This window comes from Cyrtonyx montezumae, unplaced genomic scaffold, assembly GCF_038088225.1.
Source record: "Cyrtonyx montezumae isolate F1298 unplaced genomic scaffold, pur_monq_1.0 scaffold_3, whole genome shotgun sequence".
NCBI lineage: Eukaryota > Metazoa > Chordata > Aves > Galliformes > Odontophoridae > Cyrtonyx > Cyrtonyx montezumae.
This window is the reverse complement of record NW_027072034.1, coordinates 27,865,601-27,893,562: the sequence shown is the minus strand read 5'-3', so window position 1 is coordinate 27,893,562 and position 27,962 is coordinate 27,865,601. Positions and strand designations below refer to the sequence as shown.

Below are 27,962 nucleotides of genomic sequence, written 5' to 3'. Positions count from 1 at the left end.
CACACACACCTGAAGCTCTGTAATGGGAGCAGTAGTGCACTGCATGCACCGCCCCCCTCTTTCCAGTGCTGACCCCGAGCCCCTGCACTCCCGCAGTGGGGGGAGACGACCCTCTCACCTCTGCAAAAGCAACCTGGAAAGATTCCTCCTTGTATTTTATTTGGATGGTGGTAGTATTTACAACACAGCAGCTACAAAGCACGAGTCCAGTGCTGAAGGCTCAGCTTTTCTCCTCAGCCCGCTGCTCCGCTCGCCCGCCTTCCGCCATTTCCCACGTGGAAGCCGTGCTCCTGTCCTGCAAGGACAAGCAGCGGGTCAGGCCCAGCAGCTGCGAGCACGCAGGACCTGGCTCACACTGGGTCTGCCCTTCTGCAGGTGAGAAGGAAGGTGAGAAGGGCAGCGTGGTGCACAGCTGGAGGCAGCAGCACCACCTGAATGCAACGCAGCGTCATGAAACCGGGAGACAGCAGCCCTGCGAGGGGACTTGCTTGAGCACAGGCACAGTTGGGGTAATGCAAAAGGAGAAGAGTGGCATTAGGAACGGACTAAAAGCAGAAAGCACCGTGGGGAGAGAAGCGGTACAGGAACCACGGAAAGCACGTACAGCTCAAAAAAAGAGTGAGGAACAAACCCTCAGGTAAGGATTTAGCTTTTTGCTATGGGGGTTTTCAGTGGCAAAACACCACCCTCGGCAGCTGCAGAAGGAGCTACAGCGTGCATGGGGACAGAAGGCTGTGGGAACAGCCAGCAGCACCATCAGGCACCAGCCCAGCTGCCTCCTGCTGCTGCACAGGGACAGCATTTGTGATGGGAGCTGTCAAAGGGCACAGCTGGATGCTGCCTGACAAACCACTGCCCACCTCACGCCGTCTTGTACCTTGATGTGGATTCCGAAGGCAGCGAGGTCTCCACGCAGGCTGTCACACGCCTCCAGGAGGGGCTTCCTCTCCTGCATCAGTTGCCGCCTCTTTTCCTTCTGTTCTTCTTTCGGCCCTTTTGCTGCCACGGCACCTTCCTCCTCTTGCACAGCTTCTGTGGCTTCTGGCAGCACAAGAGCGTAGTTACGGACCTTTGTGCGGAAACTCACGAGCTCATCCATCACATTTGAGAGCAGAGCTGTGTTTCCTCCTCCCACTGCAACCTACAAACCAGACACGTTGTTTTAGTAACACCTGAGCATGATTTCAAAGTCCATCACAACTCAGCAGCCTAAACCAAGGCCTCCTCACCTCAGCTGAGTGCCTTCCATTACACTGATGGGACTGCGGCATCACAGCCCCTTCACACAGCAGACAGAAGAGCAAAGAATCACAAACTCACCCAACGCTTTGGGTTGGAAGGGACCTCACAGCACAGTCATTCCCACACTATGCCCCAGACAGGGCTGCCCCCACCAGCTCAGGCTGCCCAGGGCCCCGTCCAACGTGGCCTTGAGCGCCTCCAGGGATGGGGCCCCACAGCTTCTCTGCGCAGCTGTGCCAGCACCTCACCGCCCATATTGTAAAGAACTTTCTTTATAACCCATCTAAATCTCCCCTCTTTCGCCATCACAATTTATTACTTTTTGCTTCTACACCGCCTTAGTAAAGCACAGCGGTGCCAGAGGGCGAGGTGGCAGCAGTGGTACTCGGCTGGGAGCAGAACTGTGGCTGAGTAATTAAAGCCTGACAGGATGGCGTGTGGTCACAGAGCAGGAGAGTGGGAGGTACCACAGAGGCTGAGAACAACTGGGGAGGAGGAAGAGAGAAGAGCTATTTGAGGGCTGCAGCTTGAGATGTTCGATGCTCCGCGCTGTTGTGAAAGACAGCAAACTTTCAAGAGATGTATGAATAGAATCATACAATGGTTTGGGTTGGAAGAGACCTTTAGGATCACCTAGTTCCAACCCCCTGCTCTGGGAAGGGACACCTCCCACTACAAAAGGTTGCTCAAAGCTTAGTCCAGCCTGGCCTTGAATGTTTCCAGGGAGGGGGCATCACAACCTCTGTGGGCAATCTGTTCCACTGCCTCACCATTCTCACAGGAAAGAATTTCCTCCTTATAAACATTCTGAAGTAGTGGTTTATTGGACTGAAAGTAATAAATTTAAGAGCCAAGAACCTCGGGCAGGGAGAGGAGCACAGTAAATGCTTGAATGCAGAAGGGAAGGAGAGCAAAGACGAATGGGGCTAAGCAGCACGCTTCCACAGTCACCACTGCCAGCGTTCAAGGAGGCATGGATCCATGGCACAAAGGCAGGATCCTGCCCAAGGAGGACAGCTCTGGATATCAGATAGATCAGATCAGTTCATCTTCCATATAAAACACCATACGGGCTCTGAGGGCTGAGCTCAGTTTTTCTCTTCCGCAGTACCAACCAATCCAAAGGGCCCATAAGGAGTTCTGTAAGGAAACGCAGCCCTTGCCTATCCTCACGATGATTCCTGCTGTTGCTCCTGGAACACAGTACTCCTCAGCAGAACTTGGGCCTCATCTTTGACTTTTGGGTGGTCCTGTGTAGAGCCAGGAGTCAGACTCAAAGATCCTTATGGTTCTCTTCCATCTCAGGTTGTCTGTAGTTCTGTGATTCTTTGCTCACAAGCTCTAAACAGGCAATGAGCTCTAAACACACAAGGCCAGAACCCCAGCAGTAACTGACTAAGACAAAAACATCTACCGAGACTTCTGTCTGGAGCCCTCCCCTCTACCTGGCAACCTTACACCAACACCGTCTGCTGGCCCTCATACCCAGAGAAACCACAACGAAGCACTGAAGTGCTTTGAGTTCAGTGAAAATAAATATCCAGTGAAACTTGTTCACAGACAGCTCAGTCTGGAGGAATGAGCTGTTCTCTGTTCTCCCTCTGCATTCCTGCCCTTCCAAGTACCAGGAGATACGTATTTCCAGCAGAGGTCCTGGATGCAACCATCAGAAAGAGGAAGAGCCGGGTACATAGCACACAGGTAACAGCACCAGCATAAAGGCTTTCAGTGCCAACTTTCTCCTCTCATTCCTCGAATGTACATTACTACAGCACGACAGCTGCAAAAGTCATACGGGGACACCCAAAGGAAGAAACAGGCTCCCACAGGGCTTCATCCTTTTCTGCCTGCTCAGATGATTTCCTAAAACACCACAGCAGAAACAGCAAGCAGTGCAGGAAGGCTTACCGAAACCATAAATAGCTCCGCTCCCCCTGATGCTTTTAGCAAGTGCTCCACAGAGCATAATGCTGACACTGTTACTACACGTCAGCTCATCCCAAGAGGAGTTCCATACCTGTCTTTCTTCAAAGGACATCCCGAGGGCACTAAAGAAGTTTTGTATGTAGGAAGCAATGCTCCCGTACACAACTGAGCTTCTGGGAGAGCCAGCATCCTGTAAGGAAACACTCAGAAGAGAATGCCACAGTGCGCATTACACAGCTCAGCTCCCAGCAGCACACAGCACAGACCCACCCCTCCAGTAAAGCACACCCAGGTGGGGACTGACACAGCTCTGAAAGCACCTTCAGCCACTTCCCCTCACAACAGCAGGGGGAAGGACACAGGTGCATGCAGGGGGCTGGTTACCTGCAGGCACAGTGAGGAAGAGGAGCACACAACCGCAGCGCGTCATGAGATTAAAGAGGAACGAGCCACGTTCACATGACTTCACTCACAGTTCTTAGGGAGGAAAAATGAATACCCCAGAGGGCTCAGAGCTGAGCTCAGGCACCAGCATGCACCTGCAGCTCACTGTGCCTGCCTGCCACAGCCCCCCAGCACGGCCACCCCCTGCTCCCCCCCCTAATGTCCATTTCTACACACAGACAGCAGGCAAAGAAGCGTGGTAAGGCCATAAAACCTGCATTTGCAGCATGCCACCATGGCTGCAGGCCTTCCAGAAACCCCAGGTATAAATAATAGAGGGCAGCGAAAGAGACACACTTTGTACACAGTGAGGCATAAACAACAGCCATATACCATTCCTGCTACATGGTCGGGACAAATGGGTATCATTAAGGTCAACAATTTATGGAGCTTTGTTTCTGTCGTTTTCTTATGTGAACAATAAACTAATCTGTCTGCATTAAACAGTGGGACAGTGGACAGCTGTCATTTTCTGATCTCTGTATCCTAATGGGTTACCTTAGTAACAGCCTTAAGCTGTCTGTTGCCATGGTGAATGAGGTCCATAATTGCTGCAACAGCCCTGGAGGTGTCAAAGTCATCTGCAAACGCAGCCTTCACATTTACCTTTGTGCTGGCCAGCCTGCAAGGAGGAGAGGCAATGTTTAAGATGAGACAAACAAGATGCCAGCAGTGTGCTGAATTCATCAGCTATTCAGCCAGATGGAGTCATCGAAAGGACACTGCCATTTCCTTCTTAGCTGCTCTGGGAGATGCCACAGCCAGTCAGGAGAGAGTGCGTTTTGCATCTGTAAAGGGAGAAACTTGATGCCTGTCAAAATCCTGTTCAGTAAATACACCACTAACCAAAGGAACTAGCAACAGTAGAGCAATACTTGCTTAGTCATTTAAAACCACATGGAAAAATTTGCTTGATAAAAAGCACATCAACTATTTGCTGAGCCCTTTTTTCCCCACTTTTCATGCTAGCAACACATTTCTCTCCCAAAGCCCTGTCCCCTGCCTTGCCTCAGCACTTTACAGGAGAGCTCAACCAGGGCTGCAAACTTTACCCTGTTTTGCCTGTTGCAGGGTGATTTTGCCTGGAATGCCTGCCTCTCCTGGGTATCAGATTGCTGCCACCTTAAACATCCCCACCCTAAGCTCTTCCCTGTGACTTCCTCCATCTCTGTTCAGCACCTACCACTTTCCAAAACTATGAACTTTGTACCACCTTGGTGTTCTTTATACTTAACAATGCACAAGCATCGCCCTCTTACGTCTTCCACTGACAATCTATTTGACTTCCTTTCACGCCTCATACCTCTAAGCCTTACTCCCCACCAGCAAGTGTCCCACAGCCTCCAGCTGAAGCTGTCAAACACTACAAGCAGTTAATTCAGCCTCTCCCTCCCCTGTAGCACGCTCCAGTGCTTCCTGCAAGCCACAGTGCAGCCACAAGCTCTCCAACAATTACACACATGCACCACCAAGAAGCTCTCTCCCTTCTACAGCACAGACCACCCTCCCCTCTTGCTGCCTGTACATGCATCACTTCAGAGCGATCACTGCCTCTCCTACTCTGCCGCAAGAGCACAACAGTCCTCAGTTTTACATCCAACAGAATCTGCATCTCTCTGCTCTGTAAGGTGATCCAGTTTTCATAAGGGACTCCATAGATATTCTCCTTGTCACTGTCAGGGTCTCAACAACCGTAACTTCTTTCCCTATGACATCTACCCTAGACAGTTTCTGAGCGACCCTTCTGCCTCACACCAGGACGTCAGCACACCTAACTACAAGCCCATGTGCCCAAGGCACACTCCTTCCCAGCTGTCCAGTTGCTAACACACATTCCTCCTCACATCTTGAGCAGCTTTACAACTTCAGTCACAGATTTTCCTTCTACATAAGTCAGGAGGTGCAAAAGCACCTACGTTAGGTCAGGCATACGAGATAAGTAACAAAGATTTCATGAATAAAGCGAGCACAGCAGACTGTTAGCAAAAACAGCTGGCTAAAAAAGAAGGAAAAAAGCCAGATGGGGTGGCAGGGAAGATTACTTCTCAGTCCACCTCTCCTGCTTCTTTGACAGAAATCAGTAAGCTACAGAGCTCAGCCCTCTGAGCCTGTCAGCAATTTGCAAATCATTGCTCCCATAATTACACTCTTTAGACAGAGGAAACGTACTTACCTTTCCCACAGTACATCTTCTCTAACAGGGTCACACACCAGCTGTCCTTTTATATAAGCGTCTGCATCTCTAATAAATGAGGAGACTGCCTGGAGAATGTTCTTGGCATCATTCATGGTCTCATCACTAAATTCGACAGCTAAGAAAAAAAACAAATATCTGAGCATTATGATACATAGGATGTGACTGTCACACCTGAGCACAGTATTCTGGGACAGTTATTCCAGTAAAAATGTTTGTTCATAGGTTCATAAGGTTGGAAAGGACCTACAAGATCATCTAGTCCAACCATCCTCCTATCACTATCCCTACCCAACTACTAAATCAAATCCCTTAGCACCTCATCTAAACGCTTCTTGAACAGCGCTAGGGATGGTGCCTCAACCACCTCCCTAGGCAGGCCATTCCAGTGCCTGACCACTCTTTCAGAGAAAAAATGTTTCCTCAGGTCTAATCTAAATCTTCCCCGCCGCAACTTGAGCTGGGTAAGCCAGCATACTGCCAGACCTTGTGGGAGCTGGGTCTGCTAAGCGTGCTCCTTCCAACAGCACCATGGCAGCATCAGTCTCTTCCACTGAGGGGCCATACGCAGTGGGTGTAACATCACACCACTGCTCTGTAGCTGGGGAGGCCTAGCTGTTTCAACAGGCTTTCCATGGGATTCATCCCAGGAGAGCTGAGGCATAGCCCTGGGATGTGTTTGTCAGATTCTCCACTCGTGTGCAATTAAAAACTTGCATTACTGTCTCACTAATGCTGGTCTTAAAATGAAGCTTTACAAGGCTTTTTAAAAGGCTGAGGTACTGACTTTGAGAGAACACTGAGGTACTGAAAGAGATCATTGATATCTGCTACAACTACTCAACTCATCGCCCCGGTTACAGGGCTCTGAGGGGAATACTTGATGGAAGTTTATTCTGATGAAGTGTTGATTAAATCCATTCTTCTCCACTGATTCAGGGCATTCTCCTGAACCTCCATGCACCACACCACAAGCAGGCCCAGCTCCTGCAGTTCTCCCCCTCCTTTGCTACCCAAAACCATCGTCGCTACATCCAAAAGAACACAGTGTTTGTTATTAGCACCGACAAGAAAATAAAGACCTGAACAAGCAGAATGTCCCACTTCATTCCAGCTCAGAAAATCTCTTAAGCCCACTCCAGAGAGCAGCAGAGGGGTTTGGAGGTCAAATCCCAATGCCTACAGCAGCTTCACAGCCTGTGTGCAACCGTGAGAGCAAAGCCACGTGTGACAGAATGCAAGAGGAAACCCAGTGACTCACAGCTCCTCTCCCCACCAGCTGCACCCAGCAGCAGGCAGGAGGGCACCACACACTTTCACTGTGCTACAATCAGCCCTACATGGACCCAGCTGTGATTTACACCAAGAAGGGGTCCAGGAAGAGAGCACAGTCTTGCACCAAGGCCTTCTCCCTCCGACTTTTCCAATTTTTCTGCACAGGTGAGGCATCCAGCTTCATGGTGCCACAGCACAGGGTACTGAGTGTGTGACTGGTGCCCTCAGAATGAATGAATCAGTACAGAGGCCAGAAATCATTGATGCAAGCAGCATCAGCAGCAGAATGCGTTTGCTCTTCTGTAAGCATCTTGTTTCTCCCCAGCAGCACTCCAAATGCACAGAAACTGATGTACAGGGTGAGCTGGAGTCAGGAAGCACACGTGGAAGAGCCACTCAACATTTAATCCCTGAGAGAAGGAGCCAACCTCAGTCTATTATTCCACAGGCTTCAACGTTGAACCAGTTTTGCTGGCCATGTCTCTAGGCCATGAGCTCCTACTGCGCAGCAGCACCAATGTCTGCAGTCAGTGGTGGCAGCCCACAGGTGCCTGCTCAGCCCCAGGGAACACAGCCCAAGGAGCTTTATTCTGGTGGACACCACCTTCACGTTCCAGAGGAGAGGTGCTGTCAGATGCTGGCCCCACCACTGTGCTCCCACTCATGGGCTCACCCCGATGAACACATGAGTGGCACCCAGCTCTCCCAGACCATACTCAAGCAATTCTCCTTCAAAGCCTGGGATGAGAGGAAACATTACAAATAGGTTTAGGCTACAGAAACCTTTTTAGGAACAAAGAGGATGTGCCTGGGATCTCGTTTCTGATAAAATCACTTTGGAAGCAGACAGCAAGACAAGGAGGAATGAAGTAAACTTATCTTTAAGCTGACAGCACAGACACGTGCTAACAGACTGCATAGCAAGTACCTGACTCTGCCTGCTTATCTGACACAGGTCCTGCCATCGGCATCGCATCCTGCCAAGCACTGCACACCTTCCAGCAATTCTTATCTGCCAAGCAGCTTAGTGGCACCGTATTCCGATACACCACCACCGCTTCCTCTTATCAAATCTGCCTGCATTTACAAGGTAGCCCTCTGCTTTTATAGCAGGAAGACGTTAACCACCTAGAATTGTCACATCCTTCACGTATGTGTTCAGATGCAACCAGTTCAGGAGCAACAGAGGAGGATGTGCAGGCACTCACAGCTGCAGGGCTCAGAGCCATTCCTCATGTGGAGGTAACCCAGCCATCAGCTCCCAGTTACAGAACAAATACACATGTGGCAGTGCTGTAGGTGTTAGGCTTTACCCTTCGCCCTTTGTTTCTGTAACACATCCATGTGAGACTCCCACGTGCCCCCAGCCAGTGGGGGCAGCCCAGTGCCATTGAAGCGTGCACAATTTATTTCCTCCTGTGAGGAAGGAAGGTATTTAGACAAACAGTTAAGCACTGTCCTCGGTAAATATGCTTTTCTAAATGTTGGCCTAAGAGCAATCCTACAGGGAATCACAGAATGGTGTGAATGATCTTTTGCTGCCCCTTCCAACCCACTTTCAACCCCCTGCCCTGGGCAGGGCTGCCAGCCACTAAACCAGGCATTAGATAAGGCTGCCCAGCACCCAACCCAAGCTGGCCTTGAACACCTCCAGGGATGGGGCTGCTACAGCTTCTCTGGGCAGGGAACCTTACCACCTATGAGGCGAGAGCTCCAAGGCACCCCTGGAAATGCAGGCTGGGAGGTATGTGATGAGCCACACGCACCTTCTCTTACCTGAGCTGTATCTGCTGCGCAAACAGAACATCCTGAACTGATCCGAGGAAAACTTCTTCAGAAAATCCTAAACCCCACCCACAAAAAGACAGCTTTAGCATTACAGCAAATCATTTCTCACCCTGCTGTCCAATCTTCTCACACCAGTTTTACAACCTGTTTCAGGCAAACTGACTTTACAAACAGCCCGTGACCGTACTTGAAGATAGGATTAAAACTTCACAGTAGGAAACTGGTTTCAAGTCTCAACTATTAAGTCTAACATCATATACCTACAAGATGTATACGTAGATAGGAGACATCAATATATATGAAATATTAATGATGAATATAAGATGTTGGTAAATATTTTGTAATTATGACCTATCGTGCTTTGAATAGAGACTTCTGCAGAAAACAAACCAAAGCTACCAGACCAAAGTAAGTGACCTTGCAGGAAAGGACAGCTCCCAAGTCTTGCTAAGTTTATGAAAGATTGGAACAAGAGAGTGGATGGAGTGCACGGAGGAAAACTGAGTGAATAAAAATAACATGTATATATATATATATCTGGAATTTATCTATGCTGGCTGTGAAACCTCATTAATTTCACCCTGCTACTTATCAAGCTTTAAAAATAATTTAGTACGCCTGCAAAGAACTATTTAAATGCGTGGAAGGCACACTGATAAGACATTCAATCACTCGGCAGCTCCGCTCTCAGTGAGAAGGCTGGACAAGGTGGACGATTAACTGCGACTCTGCACTCCTGAGTTTTAATTTGAAAACTGGTGGTGAGAAGTTTGTAACATTGAAGTACTACTGCAAAAACCAAATCACAAGGTGAAGTCAAAGTACTGTATAGCTCTGAAAGGGGGTTGCTTGGCTGGGCATCACTGCTATGTGCTTGATTTTGGAGGTCAGAGTTAATAGCCATTAAAGAAAACAAAACTTGAGCACAAGGAAGAAACATGGAGAAAGGAACGAGGGGGAAGAAAAACAGAACAAGGGGGAAGAAAAATAGCGCAGCTGGATGGAGAGCATCTAGCATGGGGGCAGGAAAGGCAAGCCATGCCTCAGTGGCTGCCAGGAATGTGCTCTGTGCTCCTCTGCCACCCGAGACAAAGGAAAAGCAGCCGGCACCATCCGAGGCTGTGAATTTTTCAGAGCACAGAGTTCCACACAGGGCTTAAAGTCCAGGATGCAGGAAGGCCGCATGGGAAGAAAGCTGGTTCGCTGGGCTGCAAGTTACTTGAGAGAGAGGATTAATACTTGCTCACCATGTCTAATCACAAAATTAAAAGACCAGAGCAGCAAGGGAAGAGAGCTGGGATTGAATTTTTTGTTGTTAAGCATATTGCTGCTCGCTACAAAGAAATTTTTGTTCGCCTCCTGCACAGCACTTTCCTCTATACAAAGAAGTGCCACTGCAAAAATAGAGGGGAGCATTTCCATACATTATTTTTTTCCACTGCATGCGTTGCATTAATGGTCACTTCTCTGGCCTGTCTACAACATCTGCTCAGACTCAGGAAACTGCTGTGAAAACTGAGTGATGGATCATTTTCCTGGGGGAGACAGGGCTTAACTGCATGCAGACAAGACAAGATCGGGAGAATTAAGAATAAAGCAGCTCACGCCAATTAAAAAGGATTGTAACTAGTTTTCCAAGGGGGCAGAGGGGAACATATGTGCTGAAGCTGCCTCTAAGCCTTGTCTTGAGGAAGAAAACTACCCGCTTCTAACAATAGGTGTCAGCTGTCACCAGAGCTATGTTGGTGGTTACAGTGCATCACAGATGTGGTGACACAGAAACTCCGCTCTGTGTTGAGCCACAAATTCAAACCCAACCTCTTCATGGAGGATAAAAGATAAACCCAGAAGCTGATGAGTCACTGAACTCCCACTGGTTAAGGGCTCCCTCTCTCTGACACAACAAAACAGGACACAGTCATGTGTCCTGGTGGGAATTAAAGCTCTCTGTGCTTCAGCAAGAAAGTGACAGTAAGAAAAATATAACAAAGAAGACAGGAGATCAGTATTAATGGTCCTACAAGCACTCTCAGCTCAGAGAGACCCAAGTTAGGAACAATCCCTGAGAGAGAGCAGGCTTCCTGCATTCAAATAGGTACACTAGCACTAGACAAAACACTCCACTGTAAGAACAAGTTCACATCTTTTCTCAAAATGAGACTGTGGTTAGTATTTCCATATTACATATACACATTTCTTCAACACACATCCGTAGATTACCTTAATTGTTATGTAGTTTTTTAACGACTTCGACATCTTTTCTTGACTTCCTTTAACGTGCAAATGCCCTAGAACAAAACAAATGCATCAGGGTAAGCGACTGTGCTTTTGAATGGGCACTGAGCAAGAGAAAACTCTGCACTGAGACGCTGGAGTGGCAGGAGGCAGCAGAGGCTGATGTGGATGTGTGCCAACCATCTCAAAGCAAGGCACAAGTTACTGTTTGTAACTGTTGCTAGCGGTCCTACACACCTTCCCATCCTCCACTTTGGATAGGTGAATTTTAAAACAGAAGAAAATGTTATTCAATGAAGAATCAGGGTATGAGTAGAGACATTAATGAAGGAATAACAAAGTCTCCATTAACTAAATTGATAATAGTTTAAAAATAACAACAACAAAAACAAACAAACAAACAAACAAATCAAGCAGAGGGATTTAGATGAAAAAGAACTTTGGCAAGCTGCCTGACCAAACCCCTGCTCCTAGCTGGGGAACTTCAAAGCCAGATCACGCTCGTAACTGCCCACATTCTGCTCAAAGAAAGGGATTCATTTTTCACCTGCCCACCGCAGCTTACAGCAGAGGCTGGTGGCGTGATGTGTACAGAAGCCTGCTCCTCACCTCGGTCTGCTCCACGCTGAACTTACTACCTACCAAATGGAATGTATTTCTGTAGCCTTTGGGAGGCCAAGGAAAAGCAGGACACGAGAAACACCTGGCTCCACCTCCTAGCTCTTTCTGACAGTGCTCAAAATCAGTGGGGATTCTCCACAGGGAAGCCACCTCCAGTCCTACCCCGACTCCTTGGAGGTTTAATTCTTCACATCACTCTGTCAAGGGTAGCAAAGGATTGGGGGATCTGCAGATCCAGAACCAGCTACAAGAAAAGTGCACAATTCAAACAAAACCTCACTTCTTCGTGTTTGCCCCAACTATCAGGTGAGGGCATTTTCATTACATAGTTAAATTTAGGGCCCTAAGAAAAACATGCAGACTGCCAGAAATACTGGATACCTGCAGCTCTAATGACTCCAGTAAAATCAACTGACGCTTTTGTTCAAGGAAAAGGAATAGGAACAGCTTGGGTGTGATTTTTTTTTTTTTTCATTTTCTAAAGCTGCCTAAATATTGACTGACTTAACTTTTGGCAGCCAAATTTCAAACAACTTGGCCACGATTTCCTAACAAAGTATCAGTAACATCTGAATTTGAAATAATACTCCTCTTCAAGAGTTTCGGTGCTTAGAGAGAATGATTTCATTAAAGAATCACAAAATATAAGGATTTTCATAACTTTGGCTTGGCGCTCTTCCCAGAGTACAAGTAGTCTAAAAATAAAGTCCTTATAAGAAGATTTATCCCTGGTGCAGGGGATTTTCTTCCTCTAATGGGGATTGCTCCTCCAATTCTGAGCCTGCTAAAATTCTGAAGTCTGTTACTAGAATAAATTGTTTCTGAGGCTGATTCATTTGCCCTAAATAATTCACGCTATCATCCTCCAGCAAATTTTTTTTTGAATTAATGAACACAATCTGTCAGCTCCTAGAGAACATCAGCATTCAAATTGCTCCTGCAATTAATGTTTTTGTTTTCTTTTTCGAGACATCTTCAATCCCCTTTAGTGAGTTTCAAAGAATACTCCCCCTGTAGTTCTGGCTCCAAGCTCAAAAACTCAGACTGACAGTTCTATTTAGCAGAAGGCTCCAGCTGGCAGCACCTCAGTGCAAGTGCAGAGAAATCCCCAGCACAGCAGGAGTAAAGCACACCCTGGAGGATGCACCGTCCTCTGGACAATTTCTGTTGACTTCTAACAGCTTCTGCATTGGGAACTGAAACCAGAACTTAAAATTCATCCCAAACAGTACAAATAGATACATATTTACAAAAAATAAACCCGACAGAGTAATTCCCAGAGCATACCACAAGCCGTGCAACTCTTGCTCAGACAAGTAACTCAAAGACTCCAACAAGAGATGATCTTACAAGAAGTACCGTTCAGCAAGAAGAGAAAACAGACTGAACTCGACTTCCTAACGCCTTCAGTACTTTGGAGACCATCCAGAACCACTACAACTACTGCCTGAGCAGACTCAACCAAAGTGTCTGACTCACGCAGTCCTTAGCATTAATTTTGTGTCTCTTACTCATCACTCAGCATAATGCTACTGGAGTATTTAAAGGAAAAGAATGCACCTATAAAAGCTTCTCAGGATAATTCATACAATTACAGGTATGTGAATGACATGTTCAAAACTTGCACCAGAGGATCTGTTGGTTAGGATTCCCCCACGTTTCAAACCATGCAAAACATCTCAACTGAGATGCTCGTCTGCAGGATCACAGCCATGCACTTGGTTGGCTCATTGGTTCATGCAGCTTTGCATCCACTCTGCTCTCATCCTCCAGTAGTACTGTGCCTTTTTCTTACCATGATAAAAAGCTTTTCACCATAATTACTACTTAACTCAGCAACTCTACTTAAAACTTCCTCTCAAGCCCACCACAAGCAACTGGTGCTAAGAGAGACTGGAGAACTGAAGCGGTTTATTCCAGTTTCAAAGCTTTTAAAATATTACCATCAGTTACCTGTCTACCTGGCACCTTCATACACCTGCCTCCAGATACTGAAGGCTCTAAGACAGCAGGAATCTCTAATTTTAGAAGAACATACAGAAAAGAGCAATTATTTCCACTGCTGTAGTTAAAAAAAGAAAAGAAACTATCATAAATGTAAACATTTTGGAGAAACTCAAATGAAAGGGAATGAGATTCTAGAGGAAGAAATCATCTTTCTGCATTTTCCATTGGGAGTAAACACTGCACGTGGGTAATGCACACGCTGTTATTATTTGGAGATTGAACTGGATGATATTTCACTGTAACCATTTTATAAATAATAAATTTATAAATAATATTCACTGTAACCATTTAAATAGTCACTGTACAAATTCAGGATTCACTCTTATTTATGTTTCTTTACTTAGTGAGGACAAAACTTGGCTACTCTACTACAGCATCTACGTGTAACGTTTCCCTCATGTTTCATGCCACAGAGATGGCAGACGTAAAAAAATAAATAAAAAATCAAATTCCCTACAGTTAGAGTGTTACAGTTCGACGTGCCTAGCAGGGGATGAATATTTCACTTACCAGAATGCAAAAAATAATTCCCCCACTGCTCACACTGATGATACACCTCACACTGCGCTATTTCATTTTCATGATGAGGAAATGCGAGATCTATTCCACCGGTATGGATGTCCAGTTGCTTTCCAAACACTGCACTGTAACAATATTGTCCTGATCAGTAAGCAGAACATTACAAAAACCTTTAGCATTAAAATAAAAATAAACAACTATTTTTACCAATGCTCCTCTTTCACCTTCCCACACATATACTTCAAAGATACTTCAAAATTAACTCACCTTACTTCAAGTGCTTGGAGATCATGGCAAAACAGACAAGTAGTTATTGCTTAAAAAGGGTACCTGACAGCTGACTATGACAGCAAAACACTTTATGAAGTTTCCCATTTTTCACAGCCCCAGATTGCTACTCTCTGCATGACTCAGCACCTATTTAGGTGACAAAAGCCTCATCCAGGCACAGTGAAGTAAGCACTTACAGGAATAGACAGATCCTTTCGTAGCATCACAGTCACAGATATGCAATTTTGTAGAGGGTTGTTATTTCTTATCTGGAGTACATTTCAAGCGCAGCATGCTTTTGTGCACTTCAGTTGCTTCAAGAACTGTTCCGTAGTGCTGAAATTGTTTAGTGACAAAATCTCTTTTTCTAAACGTTTTTCAAGATCAGGCAGCAATTGCTAACAACCCCAGGTACATGAGCACAGCCTGTGGAAAAGAAACCTAAAGCTGTTCCACCTGCTTGCAGCTTAGGTTCCAAACACTCAAGAGAAACCAGCTCATGTCTCAATAATTTCTTATTAGTCTCAAGCCTTCTTTGGAAGCTAATGAAAACTAAGTACCACCATCAATCTATCAGGATGAAGAGTTAAAGACTCTTTTTCCAGACACAAATTAATAGGTCATAAATTAATACCACACAGAACAAAGTACTGCTATTCTGTAGAGTAAATAAAACAAAATTCCAAACTAAGAGCAAATTAATTTAAATCAGCACTGAACAAACATGCACGATTTGCATCATGTTCACTGAATGCACTGCCACAGAGAAAACAGAACATGTAAGCCTGCAGCTGACTTTTAAAGAAAGCCCTGGAATGACAGATCAGTAGCACACATATCCACAGCTGCTGCTAAGACAAGGCCAGCAAAGTCTTCTATGTTCAATGGAGCTAGAATGGAATTCCATGCCCTGTCCTGATGCAGCATCACAGACCTGACAGGTTCACTGGGGACTGCACAAAGTGGAAGACAGATGAAAGATGTACCATAACTTTCATGAAGACAGTTACTCAGTTCAAGTTAAAGACTCTCTAATGAACCGTGCGATCCCACGTGGCTTATTTTAAATGCCCACTTCTCTCTCAGAGGAGAGGAGGTGACAAAATAAAACCAGACACTACTCCATTAAAGTGGATGAGGAGAATGTGTGCCACACAAACACTTCCAAACTGCAGGAAACATATTGAAACTGGTTCTGTTCACTGATGAGAAGAAAAAAAACAGCACTGGTGCTACCATTGTATTGTGATTGAAAACAAGAAACAGCAACAGATTTAAAATACACGAAATCTGACCTCGATATCGTGGAGCATTCAATGTGCCACCCAGGTCTTCCCTTTCCCCAGGGAGAACTCCACGATAACTCCTGAGGTTTGGCAGCTTTCCACAGGGCAAAATCTCTACCATACCGCTTGTCAGTATCAACTGCCACGGAAAAGAGAGCTGTTAACAGGATACCTCAGAGAGAAAAAGTGGACAAATGAACAAAACGCCAGCTTAGTGAACTACTCAGATTTTATTCTTGCCCAAATATTCCCTGCCAGACCACTAACAAAATCACTGTGCACAATGGGGTCTAATCACACCCCCTTAGCGTTCCAGTACCAACGTGTTTTTGGAGCCCAATCGGATGGTCACTTTTCTTGATCCATTCTAATTGTACTTCACTGATATTACATGGGGTCAGTTTTTATTCAGAGCGCCATGCAATATTAAGTAAAGCACTTTACAAAAATCCACTACAGCTGCTTCATCATTCAAAATTGATAAGAAATAAAGGATAGAAACACAACCCAAGTTTTATCTACTGAATCTTCACCTTGGCTCTTTCACCATTTTGCCAAGCCCTGGCTGACCTGTGCCTGCTAATTCCATGTCTCTCTTGACTTTGAGTATATCACCATAAAAAAAAAAATCACTCTATCTTCTCAGTTATGAACTCAATAGCAGTCACAGAATCTTCACATTTCAGTAAATTTAGTAGTGAGTGAACTGAAGGGAAACAAGGTCAAATATGAGCGGCTGAGGCTTGGGGGCACCTCTGAAGAATGTCTTGTCCAACCTCCTGCTCAGTGCAGGAGGCTCGGGGCCACATCCTGGGGAACTGTGAGCATCTCCAAAGGGAGAGACTCCACAACCTTGTGGTTAGTTAGCATCTTCTGCCCGGAGACATTCTTGTTTAGTACTGTGTGCAGAAACCCTGTGAAGGGAGCAGGTTTAACAGTGCTGTGAAACACAGCACAACCCTAGCCATACTCAGTGGGCACCCCTATGCTACTAGATGCCTATGGCTAGTCAGGGAGATGGTTTCAGCCTGTCAGGAACTGCCTCTAAAGCATGTTCCCTTTGTGGGTTTTAATGATACAACTCCAGAGCAGAGCTGTAAAAAGCTTCTGGCTGTGACTCACCTGAATATCACCTCCTGTGCATTTTCAGGAATTGCAAACAGAACATTTTCAATGAAGACATGATGAACTTCAGCACGCAAAGCATGCAGGAGATCTGTTTTAAACTCTCCTATGCAGGGACTTGATCAGAGCCAATTTACAGAAACTACAGAGAGGATCAACAGTCCTGCTCAGCAAAACTGCAGCAAAAATAGAATACAACCAACGGTACAGACATACATTACCACAGCCCACCAAGAGGGCTCAGACAGCCACTCTGCTTCACAGCAGTCTGGTGGTAAGTAATGACAGATGTAAATGCATCTGAGGAGAGCACCCCAGCAGGTTGCAGCTGCCCAACTCTAACAAGGCAGGTGATGGTTTCCTGTACTTTCCTTCGCCAACCTCACTGCTGCCCAGCACACAGGCTGAGAAGCAACACCTCCCTACTAAGTCCGTATGTACTGCTTCAATTTAAATAAAATTAAGAATCATAATTGTTCTAAGGTACTGGAACAAAAGTGGAAAGAAAAACAAGCATAAAAAGGCACCACTTGCACTGGCAACAGTGACTGCCTCAATAAGTAACTACTAAATAACGATGTCCTAATTAACTAAAAAAGCTGTCTATACTCAAGAAGTTAGAAAACTGCTTCAGAATATTGAATGAAGGTTTGTATATCAATACATCATGAGTTCAGACAAAGCATTAATACGAACAAATTGTCACCAGGAACTTACCTGCTTCATCTTGTGCATCAGAAGAAACAGCAGTTAATACTCCATATCTTTCTCCCCAAGACTTAACATCAAAATAAACATTGCCTAATAGGAAAGAAATATTTAGCTTCACAGTAAAGATGGGGAACATTCACTCAGTTGATACAATGGAGACAACATTTCCCTGAAACCAAAACAAAGCACCCTTGGACTTCGGTTTGAAATTCAGAAATGATACAGCAGTAGCAGCCCACATTTCCCCTTTCTAGCTTTTCAGTAACCTAATTTACTCATTTTGCAATGAAGATAAAAGCTGTTTTCTGGAGATCTCCATGGGTTCTTCCCAGGACAAACCATCCATCCCATGACTGAAACATTACCTATACTGTTCCATCTGCAATATGCTTACACTCTTCTACAAGCATCAGCTCTACTAAAGATTTCCCACACACTGTTTGCAGGCACATCTTTTACAGTACATATGAGATATGTCCAACTTCTGTTGAGAGTTAACAGCTCCCCCCCACTCCCTCACAAAACCTAGGCCAGGAATTCCTCACAGGAGCTGAGACAGCAGCTTACTACAATAAACAATTATGTTCAATACTGAATTACTTATTTAGATACTGGCTCTGGAGTTGCTCTGCACAATTCTATCATAACAAGCAAGCTGCTCACACCATGATAATCAACATAAGGAAAACCTGGTACAGCATCTCTCACGTGACCCCAACACAGGATCCCTTTGAGCAAGCACTCACTTCCCAAGTCTGCCATAACAAGGAATTGCCCTACTGCAAATCTTACCTTGTGAAGTTGCATAAGCCTGTCCATTAGCAATAATTGTTTTTATGAAGGAAATTATCTGAGGAATGTTTTCAGTCACTCTCATATAGACTGTTGGAGGAAGGACCTTAAATAAAGAAATTGTAACAGTTCATTAGCCCACACGTAATGCACTGCTGACAAGCCACTCCAAATTAAGAAACAGTCTTTAAAAAACATCTTCCCCAAGTTTTATCTTAGCAAAAAATAAAAAAAATATCATAAGGTCAATATTTAAGATGCAGATAACACTAAAATGAAAGTAAGGGAGAGTCAGATATAATGAATAAATAAATCTACAAGTTTTCACCAGCGGCTTACTCCCTGCTTCTGGAAAAGAAGCAAAGTCATCCACAATCACAGGAAGGATATTAGATGTTTTTTGTGCTTTAGGGCTGGATATTTCTGCATGACAATAAACACACATTATCTATGAATCAAGACCTTATTGCAGGGGGCAGAAAGCCTGCTTTACAATAAAAATGTAATTTGCCCATTCCCCCTCTCTGAATAGCCAAGGTTTGCTTCCTTTCCCACTCTTTACACAAACAATGTGCAATATAAAGCCTTTGTTTTCCCAGAAGAAGTAATTCACTACCCAGTTACCTCATAAGACAAGCAACCGATCATGTTTTGTCGTTTTGTTTCCCCTCAGATCAAACTGTCAAATTCAGATTCCTGATCAAAATAACTGCTTAGAAAGACTTGAAAATGCAGAAGCTCAAGTATCTGTACCTTTAAGGATGCCATATCTTGTTTAAAGTCTTCTTCATAAATACGAGCAAGAGTTACTGGTGATATATTCATCTGAAAAAAAGCTTAGTAAATCAAAGTAGTAACATAAAATACCACAATCTTTTATCAGACAGTTAACAGCTAATTGGAGGACTTACAGAGCCCCCAAGGTAAAGAGGCAGAGAGGCTTATTAATCTAACTAACGTTATGGGGAGGCGATGCCAGCTATTTATAACTTGAGCAATATTTCATTTAGACTTCTGAATTGACAAAATAATAAAAAATATCTTTTAAGAGAAAGCATCCAAATATTAAAATAATGAATTATTTCCCTCCCCCTTTACTTTCCTCTTGAGAGGGTCATTTTCCATTTCCAGTGACAAGATAATACTACAGCACACGGATACAAAACACATTCTGCCTATAGGCAAGGGACACCAATACCACCTGTGTGTCAGAAAGACAGACCAAGACTTGCAAGATGAAACGGTATTAATTTGCAGTGATGAAAAAATTCTCAAACATCTCCACATTTCTCACTCACGGACTGACTGACAGAAACAGGGGTACTCACAGAAATGCAGTCCAAAACGAAAGAGGCAATTTAAACATGACAAGGTACTTGTCTCAAACATTCAGAATAGGCCAGGACTTGAAAGACACGCGATGGCAAATCTTGTCCCAGGAAGCAAAAGCGTGATATGATGTGATTTATGCTCTAGTGGGACACCACCTGGAGTACTGCATCCAGTTCTGGAACCCCCAACACAAGAAGGACATGGAGCTGTTGGAGCAGGTCCAGAGGAGGGCCACAGAGATGATCAAAAGGCTGCAGCACCTCCCCTGTGGGGACAGACTGAGAAAGCTGGGACTCTTCAGCCTGGAGAAGGCCCCAGGGAACCTTATAGCGGCCTTACAGTACCTGAAGGGGATCTACAGGAAAGCTGGGAAGGGAATTCTTACATGGGCAGTAGCAACAGGACAAGGGGAAATGGCTTTAAACTTGAAGAGGGTAGATTTAGACCACGTATTGGGAAGAAATTCTTTCCTGTAAGGGTGGTGAGACACTGGGACAGCGAGGTTGTGGATGCCCCCTCCCCTGAATCATTCAAGGCCAGGCTGGATGGGGCTTTGAGCAACCTGGTCTAGTGGGAGGTGTCCCTGCCTAGAGCAGGGGGTTGGAACTAGGTGATCTTAAGGGCCCCTTCCAACCCAAATCATTCTATGATTCTATCTGTGTCTCTCAAATCCAAGCTTTTACATCTTCTCTGAGGAAAATCTACTGAGGAAGAGCCAGCAAACTGCCACTCTCTCCAACTTGCACACGATCAAATCACTAACACAATAAATCCAATTTTTTACTTGAGGAACTTTAAGGGGTGGGTACTGCTATTTGAACAAGCTGGTCTAGGTGGGAGTTCTGCTAAAAGACAGATGAGATGCTCATCCAGCAATGGGAGGAGGAAGATGCTCAGCACTGAGGCAAAGCCACGTTTCTGCCTGCAGACCAGACAGAGGGCTCTCCTGCAATGTGGTTCATCTGAACAGGCAACTCAGATATTTCTTTGATCAACAGAAAGACAGCCAACTGGGAGACAAGGAAATTCCTCCCATTCAGATGGGCATTCAATTCATCTGTTCCTCGAAGGACCACAGGGGGAATGGAGCACCCTCCTCACAGAGCAGATGCCCAACTTTCAGATTCTGTCTCAATGAGTCCCACTAGATGACGGACAACAAAGTCAGATATGTTGATCCTGGTGTTATAGTGTTTCAGGTACAGAGGTCCCCAAGAAAATGTACACAGCAGGGAAAGCACTTCAAAAAGACAAAATATGCCACACAGAAGATTTCTTCATAGAGTTGAGGAATGGAGTAACTGAACACATTCCCTTTGAAATAAGCCCCCATAATGTTCTGACAAGAAAAAATGTAAAATACATGCATGCAGATTTAAAATAGTTGGGAATAGTTTAATAGCTTAAAATAGTTTCTGCTGTTGTTAAAAAGTACTGGCCTTAAAAATAAAACCTGCAAGTGAAGTTTCTAAGGGAACAAATATATTTCTAAAAGAGGGCTGTGCTAGCGTTCTTTTCAACACAGTACTACAACAGTAACAACTTATGTAAAATTAAATAAAAATGATACTTGTGAAATTATCTTGCTCAAGCACAAGGCTTGCAACTGTAATTGCAGTTCACTGCATTCACAATCCAGATTTCAAAATCCAATACAACATTTATTTAAAAGAAGTTTATCAAGCAGAATACATTTGTGGCATTTTAGGGTCCAAAAAACATTAAAAAAAGGAATTGGAATAGTCATTCACAAGCTCAGCTGTTACAAAAGGTCTGATTAAAAACCAACAACGGACTACTTACAGCCATAAAATCTTTAATTAGGCCAATAACTCTGAGAGTTCAGGGAGAAGTTGGACTGTGTTGATTTATTTTTTTAATTTACAACTTCTGTATTGATCCTGCCACCAGGCCCCAGTTTTGTCAAGACTTACCCATACACTGTATCAGCATTTAAGTAGGCCATGAACTCAGACAAGATTGAGGACACTTCTCAAGGTGCCCACTTCGCAGCTAGATGGTGCTTGGCACCTTTCAGGAATTGCCTCCAACCCTGTGTATCATCATTTATATACGGTCTTTAACAGCAACACAGAAAACAGACAGAACTGCTGGCTGAAAGTTTCAGGTTGTTTCAATTCTGGTAAAGGGGCATCATGGCTTTTTATTTTCCGCTGCCTTCCAGAGGCTGTGAGGACAACTGCCACAGGTGCAGCTAGGGGGCTAGAAATCTCCCTATTTCTTTTCTAAATAAAAAGAATAGTACTAAAACAACAACCAAATGTAGGACACCTCCCTATATAACTAGCAGTAGGACATACCAAATGTTTGTGTCAAAGGCTGTAGCAAACACCCACCTCATTGGCTCTTTTTATGATCTTGTCATCTATGTCTGTAATCCCCATCACCATGATAACTTCAGTTGCAAAAAATCGAGTCAGTATCCTTCGGATTATATCAAACCTAACATAGGAGCTGGAAAAGAGAAAAATGAGCTTTTAGAGATGCAGTAAATATGAATACAACTTCAATAAAAATGACTGAGAGCACTAACAACTGCACAAATACTCCAAACACCCAAATACTTGCCAAAGAAGGTCTCAGGTACATAAAATGCTTTTCCAAAATTAGTTCCAATCTGCACAGAAGTCAAGTAAATTTCAGTTGAACTGCTCTACCCTCTTCTGGCATTAGTGACACATTACAGCAAATTCTCTCTATTTTCTTGCATCTCTTTATGAAAACAGTGGGGTGTGTTTGAAACCACCTCTGTTCTTCCCCAAAGAATACAACATGACAAAGCTACATGTATAAGCTGGTCTTAAAATGAAAACCACCCCCGACTATACACACTAGCAGGTTTTTTCAAAGCCCACCATACAGAATAACACGGAGAAACAAACCAGCTCATACTAACATTGCTCACAGCTGAGTACTAGCTACAGATACATTTCATTAACACAGCGCTACAGATCTTTTCTGACAGCAAAGAAGAGTTGCTCTGGAGTGTTATTTTGTTTTATTTAGACTAAAGAATAAATTTTCAGTATTAGCCAGGCTGTACATGACAAAACTGAGGACCCACACACAAGCGGTGCCTCTTGCTGTCTCGGGCTGTGCAATCTGAATGCTCAAAACATGCTTCAACTGGGTGAAGTCCAGTTTCTGGGAGAAAAGTTTCTCAGTCCATCCTGCAAGACTTGGAGCAACCTCAGCCTCCACCCACTTTGAAGTGCACTCATGCTTCTGCACCTGCAGGATGGAGTAAAGGAAACCTCAAGACCTACAGATCTCCATGGTACCCAGTGCCCTGGCAGGGCCGCACCCCCAGTGTCTGTCAAAGCAAACACACCTAAGAAAACACCATCAGTGGATCTGCGTCCTTCTCCTCAGCTGCAGAGATCAGATAGCATTAAGAGACACGGAGCTGTTGGAGTGGGTCCAGAGGTGGGCCAAAAAAAGATGATCAGAGGGCTGCAGCACCTTTCCTATGAAGAAAGGGTGAGGAAGCTGGAGTTGTTCAGCCTGGAGAAGAGAGGACTCCAGGGAGACTTCACTGCAGCCTTCCAGGAAAGGCCTACAGGAAAAATGGGGAGGGAGAGTAGGGGAGCGCAGTGAAAGGACAAGGAGTAGTGGTTTTAAACTAACAGAGAGCAGGTTTAGATTAAATAAGGAAGAAACCCTCCAAGATTTGGGTTATGAGGCACCAGAGCAGGGTATGCAGAGAAGCTGTGGATGCCCCATCCCCAGAGGCCTCAAGACTCAAAGACCTACAGTTGGATGGGGAGGTGTCCCTGCTCATGTCAGGGGGCTGGACCTGGATGGTCTTTGAGGTCCCTTCCAACCCAAGCCATTCTGTAATAATTTCAGCACATGCAGTACCTTAATGAAGAAAAATACATTTCTGATGTCATCTGCACTGTGCCCATATTAGAAAAAGGCCTTTTGGAACGTGACACGTGCTACCAGGGAAACAGCTGGTATTAATGAATACCAGCTCACTGGGAGCCATATTCAACCCAAATCATGACACTATTCCAGAAGAATATTAAATTATTCTTTGGACCCCTTTCAAAGGGACAGTAGCAGCATCAAAAAGCTTTAAATCAGATTTAACAGTTCTGAAGATTTAATTCCCAGAGCATATACAATTTCTGGGCTTTTCTCTCTCCTCTGATCTTCTAACTTAATCAATGGAAAAAGCACTGCAACGGTCCAAGTAAATCTCAGAAAGCAGTCTCCTTACAACTTCAGCATCCAACTGCAAAGAAGAAAGCATTTCAAATGACGCAGCTGCTCTAGCAGCCCAGAAAGTTAACTATACCACGAGCATCAAAAGAAGCATAGTCAAGCAGGTCAAGGGAGGTGATCCTGCACCCTGCACCCTGATCAACTAGACCAGATAACCCTGAAAGTCTCTTCAACTCAATATGATTTTTTGGGGGTGTACACCAGGAAGAACAGCATGAAGGATTTATCATAGAATCATACAATGACACGGGTTGGAAGGGACAGACCTCAAGGATTATCAAGTTCCAAACCCCTTCCACAGGCAGGGCTGCCAGCCACTTCATCGAGTATTAGATCGGATGGCCCCCCATCCAACCTGGCCTTAAACACCACCAGGCATGGGGTACCCACAATCTCTCTGGGCAACCTGTTCCAGCACCTCACCACTCACTCAGTAAAGAACTTCTTCCTGACATCCAATCTAAATCTTCCTTTCTTTAGTTTAAAACCCTTTGTCTTACCACTATCTACCTGTGTAAAAAGTTGATTTCCCCCATTTATAAGCTCCCTTTAAATATTACAAAATTACAATGAGGTCTACTCTCAGCCTTCTCTTTTCCAGGATGAACAAGCCCAGTTCTTTCAGCCTGTCTTCACAGGAGAGGAACCCAAGCCCTTGAATCATTCTCATAGCTGTCCTCTGGACCCTCTCAAAAATCTCTACAGCTTTCCTGTGTTGGGGGCCCCAGACTTGAAGTATTCCAGCTGAGGCCTTGCGAGGACAGAATAGAGGGGTCAATCACCTCCCTCACCTAGCTGGCCACCCCTCTCTTCTGATGCAACCCAGGATACCATTGGCCCTCCAGGTTGCAAATGCACACTGCTGGCTCACGTTCAGTTTTTCCAATCAACCACAACCTTTAAGTTCTTCTCAGCAGGGCTACTCTCAAAGAGTTCTTCTTCCAGCTTGTACACATATCTGGGATTACCTCACCTCAAGTGCAAAATCTTGCACTTTGCTTTATTGAAGCTCATTAGGTTCACAAAGGCTCACCTTTCGAGTTCATCAAGTTCCTTCTGGATGGCATTCATTCCTTCTGCTGCATCAATCGCACCACTCAGCTTGGTGTCATCAGCACACTTGCTGAGGGTGCACTTGATCCCATCATCTACATCACCGATGAAGATGTTAAAGAGTACCCGACCCAAGATGGACCCCTGCTTGCTACCTGCTTTCAAGTAGCCCACTCAAGTAGCCCACTCTTCGAATCAATTTCTCTTCAATTTAGAGATAAGAATGTGAGGGGAGACCTCGTTGAAGGCCTTTCAGAAGTCCAGATAGATGACAACAGTTGCCTTCTGCTTGTTTGCTGATGCCATCACTCCATTAATTTAGGCTTTTTCTTATTGCAGACAAGAACCAGGGTCCTAATCAGGCTGTAGTGCACATCAGCAAAACCCAGGCCAATCTCAGTGATAGGGAAAAAAAGATGCTGTTTTCTGCAGGGTTAGTGGGGTTTTTTATGGCTTTTTTTTTCCTTTTATAATGAATTTATCTTGAAAATATGTATGCTGTCTCTAAATGCACAGAGCACCTGCTTTGAAGTCTGGAAGCACAACATGCTAGAGAAAGTTGGATCATTCAGAGAAATAAGACATCTTAGTCAGGCGAAGAAAAATAGTAACACAATGTTTTTTTTCAGATTTTTCTTAAGGTACTCAAGCTCACTTCCATTATTCATGACCTGCTGCATTTGTGATGCTTACCACAAGCCAAATATCAGAAGGATGGAAAAACAGAATTCTTGTGATAAGATCAAAGTTACAAAGGTGCAGCACAGTGAGGGACTTCTACAGGAAGGATACCATAGCAAGTGCCATGGCTCCCCATGACTTCATGGTTGTTCCCAATGTGATTCCTGGCCTGCAGACTCCCAGCAGTAGCATGCCTTTCAGCAGTGCCAACCACTCCTATATTCTCGTAGCTCTACAGGTGGGCTTAGCAACTAGAAAAAAAATAAAAATATAATATAGAATCACAGAATATTCAGAGTTGTAAGGAACCCGCAAGAACCATCGAGTCCAGCCCCTGGCTTCATGCAGAACCACCCAACAATCAAACCACATCTGAGAGTGCTGTCCAAATGCACCTTGAACTCTGGCAGCTCAGAGCCGTGCCCAGTGCCCTGTGCAGCCCGTTCCGCGCCCACCGCGCTGTGGTGCAGCACGGTCCCTAACCCCCAGCTGCCCCTCCCCTGACAGCTCCATGCCGTTCCCTCGGGCCCTGTCGCTGTCACACAGAGCAGAGCTCAGCGCTGCCCCTCTGGTAATAACAACAGCAGTAATAATAACAGTAGGAATAATAACGTATGTTCTGCCATCCAGAACAATGCAGCTGAGCAACAAAACGCCAAAACTGACATATGCACGCTCACAGACACTGGAAGAAACAGCTAATGTCGTTCTCGTGGAAGGGTTCACCCGATCAAAAAGGAGAGGGTGATCTTCAGTGCAGGCGTATTACTCTACTACAGGAAACACGTGAAGGCGCAGCATGGTAACAGCGTTACTTGTCTGCTCTGGGCGTGACCTCCAGCCCCAGCTGTTCCTTCACACAACGCTAAGCGAAGCTTGGAAGCATTAGTTTGAATACGAGATAAAAAGAGGCGGGTACCAGCTCACAGCCGCTCCGCTGCCCGCCGCGGCACCCTCCGCCCCGCACTCACCAGGCGTGCCCGAGGTGCGCGTGGTCGTACACGGTGGGCCCGCAGCTGTACCTGCCGAGAGAGCACACACGGCGCCCGTCACCCCGCGCCGGGCCGAGGGCGGCACCCCGCTGCCCCCGGGCGCCACGTTACCAGGTGGCCACGCCGTCTTTGGCCAGCACCAGCGGCTCTTTGCTGCGGCTCCGGCTGTTGTACGCCAGCACGCCGCAGGCCCGGCCCTCCGGCGGCACCCACTCCCTCGGCCGCGCCGCCCCGCTCCGCCACCGCCGCGCAGCACCGCACCCGGCCCGGCCCCGCCGGACCGCAGCCGCCGCTCCGCGCAGCATGGCCGCGGCCGCCGGCCCCGCCTCTCCGCGGGGAGGGGGCGAGGGCAGCCGGCAACAGCGCGCCGCGACAGCCGCGCCGCCTGTGCCGGGAGACAGCCGGCGAGCGGGGTAGCTACAGCCGCAGCGCAGGAAGAGGAGGGGCCCGCGGCGCCGCGCCTGCCGGGGCGGTCCCGCTGCGCTTCGGTCGGAGCGCCGAGGGGAAGCGGGGCGGGCTGCGCTACCCTGATCCGATCTGGAAACGCTGACTGCGGAACCGGAGTGAATAGAAGTGTGTGGAACGCACGCGCGGTTGCCAGAAGTCTTTTCAAGCTACTGCTCGTTTCCAAAAGTAACTGCGCAGGCAGCGGGGAAACTCCGCGAGTGCGCGTGCTGCTTGCCCCGCCGCTCTGCAGCCCCTGAGCGCTTCGGCTGCTGCCGCCGCTTTCAGGGGGAATCTTCAGGAGCCCATGATTTCAGTTTCCATAGTGAGCGGCTTTAGATGTCTGCACCGTTCAGCGCTCATCTTGTTAGGAGTCGTCATTAACTGCGCTGTCTTCTTTGTTCTGTACAGCGCCGAGCACTTTGAGAGAGCCCAAATCAATATTGAATTACACTGCGTGTTTCTCTGGCCGTCGTTCCGAGTTTAGCTGCCATGGGGTGAAAGCTGCCGACACAGGAGATTTTCCTGTCCCCGATGGTTTCAGAGGGCCCAGTGCTTCTGACGTCCTGACCAGCTTGAATGGAGCATTTCAGCTAGAAGCACTGAGGCACTTAGAGGTTACAAAGTCAGCACCAACCCTAATGGATTAGAACAGATGATGCATCTGATAAAAGCTGACAGCTGGCACAGCCTATGGCTGTGAGCACACCTCAACTTACAGCATCTGTAACCACCTCCCTTCCCCACACCCTTACTGCTGCCTCAGGACGCACA

General features: G+C 46.0%; 1 protein-coding gene across 3 annotated transcripts; it reads right to left on the bottom strand.

Moving 5' to 3' along the window:
• Positions 1-138: 138 nt before the first annotated feature.
• On the bottom strand, positions 139-27,157 carry CARS2 (cysteinyl-tRNA synthetase 2, mitochondrial). Of its 3 annotated transcripts, none has more exons than XM_065741002.1 (15): positions 26,856-27,157; positions 26,724-26,774; positions 22,125-22,242; positions 19,189-19,260; positions 18,436-18,541; positions 17,650-17,733; positions 15,817-15,979; positions 14,243-14,376; positions 11,090-11,157; positions 8,858-8,924; positions 5,786-5,924; positions 4,111-4,234; positions 3,260-3,358; positions 878-1,141; positions 139-295 (listed from the first exon to the last, which is right to left on the bottom strand). In XM_065741002.1, the coding sequence occupies exons 1-15, from the start codon at positions 27,047-27,049 to the stop codon at positions 221-223; spliced, it is 1,758 nt and encodes a 585-aa protein (XP_065597074.1). In that variant the 5' UTR covers positions 27,050-27,157; the 3' UTR covers positions 139-220. The 3 variants fall into 3 exon arrangements, with proteins under 3 accessions (XP_065597074.1, XP_065597076.1, XP_065597075.1); XM_065741004.1 differs by having other exon boundaries at positions 15,817-15,946; positions 26,856-27,064; XM_065741003.1 differs by having other exon boundaries at positions 295-369.
• Between the last annotated feature and the right edge of the window lie 805 nt (positions 27,158-27,962).

Excerpts from the sequence above, each read along its gene's own strand:
- CARS2 (XM_065741002.1), bottom strand. The coding sequence starts at position 27,049 with ATGCTGCGCGGAGCGGCGGCTGCGGTCCGGCGGGGCCGGGCCGGGTGC. Across the intron at positions 19,261-22,124 it reads TCATAAAAAGAGCCAATGAG|ATGAATATATCACCAGTAAC; the intron begins GTGGGTGTTTGC and ends GCTTTTTTTCAG. Across the intron at positions 18,542-19,188 it reads AAGATATGGCATCCTTAAAG|GTCCTTCCTCCAACAGTCTA; the intron begins GTACAGATACTT and ends TCTTTATTTAAG.